We start from the raw sequence: 11159 nt of genomic DNA, 5'->3' as shown, positions 1-11159 counted from the left end.
CCGGTCCGCCCCGCCCCGCCCCGCGGGCCGCCTCTCTCCGCGGCCAGCCTGGAGCACAGCCCACCGGGCTCTTCCGCCAGCAAACGAGGGCCGAGCAGACATCGTCCGCGTTCACGCAGCCTGCTCTGCCCACCGGCGCCCCCTGCTGGCTGGAGGCTGAACAGCACGTCGCGACAGACAATTTGCCGACAGGGCACGGGCCACCAAGGAGCAAATGAGGCCTCCCGAAACCCCACCACCCTCGCAGCAAGAGGTCAGCCCGCACCCTCACCACATCACGATCACAGCCAACACCGGGGAAAGCCTATACACACGAGCCACCTACATCAAAGGAACTCATACAGATTCGCTACCATAGTGCATCCAGTTGAGGAAAAAAGCCTGAGAAACAACACTGAAAGTATTTAAAAAAAGGTGTTACCTCTCCAAAAGGGCTCACCAATTCTTCAACAACAGTACCTAACCACAATGAAATCCCTAAAATTTCAGATAACGAATCCAGAATATTGATGATAAAGGAGCGCAATCAGATGCAAGATTAAACTGATAACCAACACAAAGAAATCAGCAGAACAATGCAGGAGGGTGAGAGTTTGACAACTTTGATCAGAACAAAACTTAATGACATTGAGACGGAAAAAAAATACAAAGGATCAATCAACCAAAAAGTTGTTTTCTGAAAGGATAAACGAAACTGACAGACTGCTAGGAAGACTAACCAAGAAAGGAGAGCAAACTCAAATAAATTTAATCAGAAATGACAGAGGTGACACAACAACCAATACCACAGAAATCAAAAAGATTATCAGGGTAACCCTCTTTGGGGACCCCTCCTGCTGCCAGGGGCTTTCCGATCTAATAAATTCCTACTTAAAAAATAAAAAAATAAAAAAGATAATCAGTGACTAGTATGAATACCTCTATGAAAACAAACTGAAAAATCCAGAGAAAATGGATAAATTCCTGGAAACATACAACCGCCCAAGACTGAAACAGGAAGAAATATGTACTCTAAATAGACAAATAATGAGCAATGAAATTGAATCAGTAATAAAAAAAATCTCCCAACAAAAAAAGTCCAGGGCCAGACAGATTCACAGTCAAATTTTATCAGACATACAAAGAAGAGCTGGAATCAATTCTACTGAAATTATTCCATAAAATTCAGGAGAAGGGACTCTTCCCTAACTAATTCTAAGAAATCAGTATCACACCAACACCAAAATAAGGCAAGGACACAACAAAAAAGAAAACTACAGGCCTTGTTCCCTGATGAATATAGATGCTAAAATTCTTTTTTGTTGTTGTTGGGATTCTTGTCTTGTGCCCAAGAAGAACGAGGGACACAGACAGCCAGAAAGTGAAAAAGCATGATGTAGTAAGAGGGCAGAAAAGCTCCCACAGCAGGAGGGGATATGAGGGGGTTGCCCAATACTAAAATTCTTAACAAAATACTAGCAAACCAAAACAACTATTTGCTACAACTAAGTGGGTTTTATTCCAGGGATGCACGGATGGTTCAATATCTGCAAATCAATAAACATAGTCCGTCACATAAATAAAAGCAATTAATAAAAGCCATGTGATCATTTCAATAGATACAGAGAAGGTATTCAACAATGGCCAACATCCTTCATTAAAAAACTCCTTAAAAAAAAAACCCTGGGCATTGAAGGAACAAATCTCAAAATAAAAGACTGATATATGACAAACCAACAGCCAACATCTTACTTCACTGAGAAAGTTGAAAACATTCCCCCTCAGAATAGGAACATGACAGGGATGTCCACTCTCACCACTCTTATTCAATATAGTACTGGAAGTCCTAGGAAGAACAATCCAGCAAGAAAAAGAAATAAAAGGTATCCAAACTGGCAAGCAGGAAATCAAACTATCCCTATTCACAGATGACATGACTGTTTACCTATATAATGCTCCAAGAAGTTTCTAGATCTGATAAATAACTTCAGTAAAGTCTCAAGATACAGAATCAACATATAAAAATCAGTAGTATTCCTATACACCAGCAACGCTCAAGCTGAGAGCCAAATCAAGAGCTCAATCTCATTCATACTAGTAAGAAAAACAATAAGATACCTAAGAATACAGCTCAACATCACTAATCATTGGAGAAATACAAATTTAAACCACAATGAGCTATCACCTCACACAGTCAGAATAGCTATTATTAGAAAGTCAAAGAACAAGAAAGTGAAAGAAAGATCTCTAAAAGAAGAACTACAAAGCACAGATGAAAGAAATCATAGACAACATAAACAAATGGAAAAGCATCCCATGTTCATGGATTGAAAGAATCAATATTGCTAAAATGACCATACTGCCCAAACCAATCTACAGAGTCAATGCAATCTCAATAAAAATACCAACTTCATTCTTCACAGAAGTAGAAAAAAATAATTTTTAAGTTTATATGGAATCAAAAAAGAGCCCAAATAATCAAAGTAATTCTAAGCAAAAAGAACAACCACAGAAGCATCACGTTGTTTGACTTCAAATTATACTATAAGGCAACAGTAACTAAAACAGCATGGTACAGATTGACCAATGGAGCAGAACAGAGAACCTAGATATAAAAGCCACATTACTGAAAGCAAGATCTTTGACAAAGCTGACAAAAATAAACAATAGGGAAGGACACCCTATTTAACAAATAATGTTGGGAAAACTGGCTAGCCATATGCAGAAGAATGAAACTGGACCTCCTGTGTCTCAGCATATACAAAAATTAACCCAAGATTTAAATGTAAGACCTGAAGCTTTAAAAAAAAAAAAAAAACAAACCTACGGCACACTCTTCTGGACATGGCCTAGTCAAAGAATTTATGGCAAAGACCCCAAAAGCAATTGAAACAAAAGCTAAAATAGACAAATCAGACTTAAACTAAAAAGCTTTTGCACAGCAAAAGAAATAATCAATAGTGAACAGAAAACCTACTGAATGGGAGAAAATATTTGCAAGTTACACCTCAAAGGAGTAATACTCAGAATCTACAAGAAACTCAAACAAATCAACACACAAAAAAACAAAGAATACCATCAAAAAGTGGGCAAATATATATACATGATGGAATATTATGCAGCCATAAAGAACAACATTATGAACTTCACAGCAACTTGCGTGGACTTAGAGTCTATAATACTGAGTGATCTATCACAGAAACACAAAGAACTGAGTAACACATGTTTTCACTCATAAGCGGACCTTGAACAATTATCATAACACTATAAGAAACGGATTGGCAGTGTGGGAAACTGCCGGGGTGGGGGCACACCTCATCAACAAGGGTACTGGCATAATGACCAATGACCATTTGTATACCTAACCCTGAATTGTACCCCACATCTTCAAAATAAATAAATAAATAAGAAAAAAAAAGACGGGCAAAGGACGAGAACAGACACTTCTCAAAGATACACAAGTGGCCAACAAGTATGAGAAAATGCTCAACATTGCTAATAAGCAGAGAAATGCAAATTAAAACCACAATGAGACATCACCTCACACAGTCAGAAGGGCTATCACTAGAAAGTCAAAGGACAACAGCTGTGGTACAGTTGCCGAGAAGTTCAGCCTCCACAGAAAACAGTATGGGATTTCTCAATAACTAAAAATCGAATTACTATTTGACCCCGCGATCCCACTGCATGGGATATATACCCAAAGGAAAATAAATCAATATATTAAACAGATACCTGTACTCATACGCTCATCGCAGCATTATTGACAATAGCAAAATCATTAAATGAACCTGAGTACCCATCAACAATCGGCTGGATAAAGAAAATGTGGTTATATATGCCATGAAATACACACAGCCATAAAAAAGAGTGAAAGCACGCCCTCTGCGGCAACATGGATGAAGCTGGAGATCACCATCCTAAGTGGACTGACTCCAAAACAGAAAGCCAAACACCGCATGTTCTCACTCTCATGCGGGAGGAAATGGTCATAAAAATGGAAATAAGAAACACTAGGGACACCAACAAGGGGAGGGTCGGGGAGGCGGGGAAGGATTCCGGAATCGCCTATGAGGTGCGAGGCTCACGCCAGGGAATGGGCCACCGGAGACCCAACTCCCACCCCTACACGATATACTCATGCAGCAAACCTGCACGTGTATCCCCCAAATCCAAAATTAAAAGAAAAAACTCAGTCCTAACCTCACTGTCCAGTAAAGGGGGACAGTCACACAGAATGCTACTCAGCTGCTAAATAACTTTAAACGAACATTTATTGACAAAAAGAAAGCTGCTTGCCAGACGTTATATAGAAATAAGGCAACTTTCACAAGTGTATATAACAGAAAAAATAGAATGATAGATTCAATAAGGAGAAGAAGAACTGTTATTGGTGCAGACAACTGACTTTAAAAAGATTTCACTATTGATTAGAAAGATTAGAAAAATATAAAATAGAGGAGTGAGTTTTAATAGCAGAGGGTTTCTCAAAAATTACTACAATATTAATCATTTCAACATAAATGTATATATAGCCTGATATGACACCTGGCACAGGGCAAATGATAGACAAATGATTATATATTAAAGAAATGCTGCTGGCTTAAATACAACTGTATTAAAAATGCCTACCTTTTCCTCCAGTTTCTTCTTCTCGTCACTAAATTGGCTTATTTTCTGTTTGAGAAACTCATTGAGCTGCAAAACCTCTTTCTCAGTTGATGCAAGCTTTTGCTCAAGTTCCTCTTGCTGGGATTGAGACACTGCCTCCTCTGAAAATGGAGTGTGGAGTGAAGTGTTCTCATACTGTGGCTATTGGCAAAGAAAAACAGCAGGTAAGGTGTTAAAAGCTCGCTTGTCTTGGACAAACGGAAAGAAATTTGAAATGAGGGACGGTACAAGAGCACATACAGGCCTTAGCCACAGACAGGCCATGACTTCAGTCCCAGCTCTCCTGCTTCTGATTAATTATGTACCATGACTAAAACAAATTACTTACCATCTCTAAGCCCTGGTTCTCTTATCTATAAAACAGAAATAATAAAGCCTACTTTGAGTGTTTTTTGAAGAACAGAGATAAAGTATGTAAAGTTGCTAGCACATGTCACAAAGTTAATGAAAGGTAGCTACTATTTGGCTTAACAGTATACTTCAAAATATAAATAGTACTTTATTTATTATATAAAAGTCAAAGTCCTAGGAAAATAAATAAAAACTAAAGAAAAGCTTCCTTCACAGGCAGCCATTTCCAGTTAATATTAAATTCAATAAGCATTAACAGAATGTTTTCCTAACTAAAAAGTAAGGTCCATGAAACAAGGGACTTTTTGTACAACTTTAAGGTGCTATTGCTTAGCACAATACCTGACAAAAGTGCTCACAAAGTAATGAATAAATACAGTATTGCTTCTATGAGAAGGCTTTGAAGAAAATTCTTTTAAAGGAGAAGATATTCCTCCTCCCTCTTCCCTGTACAGGGTTAAAACCCAGAAGGAGAGGGCAGGAAATACAAATATTCCATCAAACAAATCAGAATGTGATAAATGCTGTAAGAGACAACAAAGCATAGTAAAGATAAAGAGATTATTTTTCTACTTACTCAACAAATAGTTACCAAGCTCATATGTTAGGTACCGTACTGGGCACTGGGGACTCTACAGTAACTAAAACAAGGTCTCATCAGTTTGCCGCACACAAGGAAGACCCAAAAAAGACAATGAAAACTAAGTGCTAAGGCGGCTGTAGGTGTCGGAGCTATGGGAAAGTGTTAACAGAAGTGAACTTGAACTAGGCCGTAAAGAACTGATACTTTCCCAAAAGGCAGCCATGCAATTCAATAATTACATAAATCGTGTTTACCATGTGCAGGGCATTTCAAAGATGGCAGACTCAGGCACTGCCTTTACAGACTCACATTTTAATCAGAGGCATGAGAGGAGCCCTTGGAGAACTATAATATAAGACACAATATAATAGCCAAAGAGAGGCCTGTTAAGTACAAAGCCTTGGGTTGGGGGAGGAAAATGAAGACACAGAGAGAGAATGAGAAAAAAGGCTTTGCTGGGGAAGTGGCTTTTCAGACATTTTGAAAAAAAGAAAGATTCTGGCAGAATGAAGAAAGTAAGAAAGGCATTTTAGAAAGAACATTTAAATAAAGATAAAAAAATATATGCAGAGAGTATCACATTATGTTCAGCGGTCATGAGAGGGGGAAATAAAAGGGAAGATTTTAAAGCCTGGGTTTCAACCTTATTGTAGAATTCCAAGGTTCGGAGTTCAACTTCAGTTCATAGGAAATGGGAAGACTGGGATGATTTTCCAGGGAAAAAAGTAACATTGTTATGGGCCGAGGAACGCTGGGCTGCTCTCCCCTGATACCAATAAATCAAAGGGGTAGGGAGCTGGTAGAAAGTTTTGTTTCTGAATTCGAATCCGGGAAGCAGAGTGGGCTTTTGGCCTCCTTAAAGTGGCTCTGCCCACCCTTCGAGCTCTACAGTCCGCTTTTGTAAGTTCTTGGTAGTTGGTACCGATAACACTGGCTACGTGACTAGCAGAGCACTGTACAGAACCTAAGTCATAGCCGCATTTGTCCATAATGACCTGTTCGGGTCCACGTTTCCTGGCGCCAGTTACCAGAGGAATCTCACGGCTTTTTGTAAGTAACACCCGGCAGAAGCGTTCATCAAGCCTGCCACAGAGCAAAGGGCATTAGCAGGGCCCAAGACATCATGCCTTATTACATCACACGTGTTGTTATACGCAGAAGCCACACGGATCACAGACTTGTGATTGCATGGATACAAAAGTCACGCAGGCCGGTGACTGCCACGAAAAGGGAGCAGATGGGGGCTTCCGCTGCTAGGCTGATTGTTGCAGCCTGAAGGCGATTTATGTGTTCTCTGGAGTCGCTTGCTGGGAGTGCACAGGAGAAAGGGGAAAGGTGCTTTTTGCCACCTCCCAGGAATGTGGGTCTGCAGGAGCACTGGCATGCTTGCCACGCCCTCCTCTGGGGGTGGGCAACACAGACAGAGAGTAGCGGGCTCCCTGACAACATGATTTGAGAAGACTGTGAACTCGGCTCTGCATTCATGGTATTTTGCCTAATACCTAGACCGTCATTGTGTTTTGGTGAAAGAGACAAGCGGGAAAAGAACAAGGCAGTGCTAGAACAAAAGTGACAAAACTGGAAGCAGCAGACAGGATGAACACTGGGAATAGATATGGATGCATCACTTCAAGAAGCCATTCCAACCGATTTAGCTGAAATAGAACTGAAGATGAAAGAAACTCTGGAAGCAGAGTGAGGCGATTTAGAGAAAATGGCTGTTTAAAGACGTGAACGGACAACGAATACTAAAGAATAGCAAGGTTTGAGACTCTGAACAACATGGAAGACTACATTCGCAGCAGAGGTCAGTGGGCTCTTTGGAATAACAGGCTTAAGCCTACTGGTGTCATAATTCCAGATGAACATGCAAAAGAGGGACAAACAGCCAACAGTCAGAGAAGTAGACCCAAAGCTCAGGAAAATGGCCTGGAACCGTGAAACGTTAACAAGGACTAGTGGTTTCCAGGATGGCACATAAGGAGACTAGAAGTAGCCACTCGGTCCCAACAAAAAATGGAAATTCGAAAATACTGAGCTATCCACAACTCTTCTAAAATCTCTCAGAGAAGTGAGGTCACAGCACAAACTGCTGCCTCCAGAGGTGGGGGGGGAGAGGGAGAGAGGGAGAGAGGGGGAGAGAGAGAGAGAGAGAGAGGGAGGAAAGCAGGAACCTTGACAAGAAACCCACAAGCAGAACACTCAAACCAACTAGTAACAGGGTAGGAAACCCTGAGCCGTAACCGACGATTTGCTGAAAGCGTGGAGGGGACAAATCTGAAAAGCAAGCACGCCACAGGGACCCCATCCCAGGGCGGCCCCCCCACTTCAGAGAGTTTCACCTCCAGGAGAGCAGCGCGATCCTCACAGCGAACATCAGAGGAAAATCCCTTGTTCCTGACGGGGGGAGGAGAAAAGGGACCATTTGTAAACGCCAGAGCATTCTGTCCTTAGAAACACCGGCTCTCAGAAGCAGCCACTGCTGGAGCCCAAACTGTTGTGTGTGCTCTACCAGAGCCTCCCCTAGGGAAGATTAACGCTGGGGGAGGGGGCGTTCCCTATTCCAGCCTTCCACACGCAAGAAGATGCGGAAGTCAAACCTGCTCCAGCCTTCCATGTGGAGGAAGGGAAATTCCAACTCCTGCCACCCCCTCCTGTCATCCTGTCCCACTTAAGGGCGGGGAAAGAAAAAAACGGAGAAAACCGTGAAGTCCACAAGCCATAGGAACAAACTCACCAAAAGACTGAGAACTGAATCATGGGACTAGAGAATGCTTCCTGTCTCCCATACTTTACCATACCTTACACTTAAGGCCTATTTATCACCCTTACTTAGCCTAGGACGTTATATCTACTTCCAATGAAAAATTACAAGTCAAACAAAAAGGCAGAAAACAGAGTCTGAAGAAAGAGACTCAACAACCACCGGACACAGAGAGTCAGACATGGCAAGGATGCTGACATTATCAGACGAGGAATTTTTTAAGACTTTGGTTAATATGATTTTAATATAAAATGCAGACAACATGCAATAACAGACAGATAAGCGCACAGATAGAAAGCCTAACAAAGAATACAAAAATATTTCTAACGACTGAAAACATAAAGATATGAGGAATGCCTCATTAGACAATCTGGCTCAGGAAAGAATCCATGAGCTTAAGGATCTGACAATAGAAACTTCCAAAACTGAAAAACAAAGAGAAAAAGACTTAAAAAAAATATATATATCCAAGAACTGTGGAACAACTATAAAAAGTATTATAAATACATGTAATGGGAATACCAAGAGAAGAAAGAGAGAAAGGAATAGAAGCTATAATTTGAAGCAATAATGACCAAGAACTTCCCAAAATTAAGGTTAGACATCATACCACAGATCCAAGAAGGTCAGAAAACACCAAGCAAGGCGAATGCCAAAAAAACTACACTTAGGCATATTATATTTAAACACCAAAATAATCAAAGATTAAAGAAAAAATCCTGAAAGAAGCCAGAGTGGGGGGCAGGGGGGAATTACAGAGAAACAAAGATAAGAATTACATCCAACTTCTCCTCAGGAACTATGAAAACAAGGAGAGAGTTCATGTGCTACGAGGCTAAAACCACCTATCTAGAACTCTGTGCCCTGTGAAACTATTCTTCAAATGTGAAAGAAGGATTTTGTTGACAGTGGTGGGCCTGCCTTGCAATAAATGTTAAAAAGTTCTTCAGAGAGAAAGGAAATGATAAAGGTCAGAAGCTCAGATCTATATAAAGGAAGGAAGAGAGCTGGAGAAGGAATAAAGAGTAAGTGAAAGTAAAATTAAAAACTCTCTGTTTTTCTTATTCTTAATTGATCTAACAAGTAACACTTGTTAAAAATAGTAATGGTAACAATGTATTTGATTATGTATGCTTGTGCGTGTGTATATGCGTATGTATGTATGTATGTACGTATAATACATGCTTAGGTATGTCTAGCTGTAAGTGAAATGGCTGACAACAATGACAAAAAGGATGGGAAGGAAGATGGAAGATTTAGGAGTGTTTTGTTAGTATATGGTACTTGCACTACCTGTGAAGTGGTACAGAGTTCTTGGATTAGTAAAAAATGTATATGCAAATTCTATTCTAGGTCAACCACTAAAAAAATTTTTTTTAAAGTGTAATTGATGTGATAAAAAGAAAAAAAAGATTCATATTAAATGCTCGATTATGACAAAAGACAGAAAAAGGATAGAAGACAAAAAAAAACAAAGTCAAAAAATAGAAAGCATTAACAAATATTGCCGATATTAACCCAACGATATCTATAATCACCCTGAACAACAATGGTCTACATGCACCTATTAAAGCACAAAGGTTGTCAGAAAGGATCAAAAAACAAAACCCAACTATACATTCTCTACCAGAAACCCACATTAGCTATAAAGACATCTATGGATGAAAAGTAAAAGAGAAGATATATTAACACTACTCAGAAGAAAGCAGGAGTAGCTATATAAACTTCAGAAAGAGCAGGCTTCAGAGCAGTAAAGAGTGTTAAAGAGAAGCATTACATAATGGCGAAAGGGACAACATTCTAAGAAGACATAACAATCTTTAAGGTGCATCATTTAGCAAAAGAGCATCAAAATACGCAAGACTAAAAGGAGATAGGAGGCAAGGAGAAACAGATAAATCTACCACACTAGTTGGAGATTTCAGCAACCTTCTATCAGAAATGAATAGCTCCAACAGGTAGAAAATCAGTAAGGGCATAGTTGAGCTCAACAGCTGCATCAATCAACTCAATGTAATTGATACCCATAAACCGCTCTCATCCCCAAACAGCCTTACACCTTCTTCTCAAGCTCACCTGAAACATTCACCAAGACAACATTCTGAGCCATAACACACACTTTAACACATGTGTAAGATAAGAAATAAACCAAAGTCTACTCTCAGACCACAGTAGAATTACACTAGAAATGGACACTGGAGACTCAAAAGGGAGAGGAGGGTCAAAAAATCACTCACTGGGCACAAAATGCCCAGGTGGGGGTGCTGGGTGCACTTAAAGCCCAAAACTACTTGTACCCCCAAAGCTACTGAAATAATAATAAAAAATAAAATAAATGGGCAAAGGTCTAAACAGACACCTAGGGAAGATACACAAGTTGCAAGCAAGCACATGAAAAGACATGCCACATTACATGTCACCAGGGAATTGCATGTGCCACTATACACATATCATAATGGCCCAAATCCAAAACACTGACACCACTACATGCTGGTGAGGATGTGGAGCAACCAAAATTCTCATCCTGCTGTTGGGAATGCAAAATGACACCGCTACTTTGGAAGACAGCACCCGTTTCTTACAAAACTAAATAGATTCCTACCAAAGAATCCAGCAAGTGTGCTCTGTGGTGTTTATACAAAGGAGCTGAAAACTTATGTCCACATAAAAACCTGCACAGAGATGTTTATAGCAGCCGTAGTGTTCTGAAATTTGGTTCTTCACCCCTGTTTCTTGATATACATTTCCCCAAATTCTTGGAATCTCTGGAGTGATAACAGTGTCTTTTTTATGATAAAAAGATAACCGGTG

The 11159-nt window shown here is 40.1% G+C and overlaps 1 protein-coding gene across 1 annotated transcript in view; it reads right to left on the bottom strand.

Annotated features, from left to right (window-relative positions):
- Window positions 1-11159, bottom strand: part of CEP85L (centrosomal protein 85 like) — a 180615-nt gene that overhangs the window by 42032 nt on the left and 127424 nt on the right. The window contains exon 6 of the mRNA XM_008065691.2: window positions 4612-4791. Within this exon, the coding sequence (XP_008063882.1) occupies window positions 4612-4791 (180 nt within the window). The remainder of the gene's footprint in view (window positions 1-4611; window positions 4792-11159) is intronic.

This window comes from Carlito syrichta, unplaced genomic scaffold, assembly GCF_000164805.1.
Source record: "Carlito syrichta isolate Samal-C Ts95f unplaced genomic scaffold, Tarsius_syrichta-2.0.1 Scaffold308784, whole genome shotgun sequence".
Lineage (NCBI taxonomy): Eukaryota > Metazoa > Chordata > Mammalia > Primates > Tarsiidae > Carlito > Carlito syrichta.
This window is presented reverse-complemented; position numbering and strand designations above follow the sequence as displayed.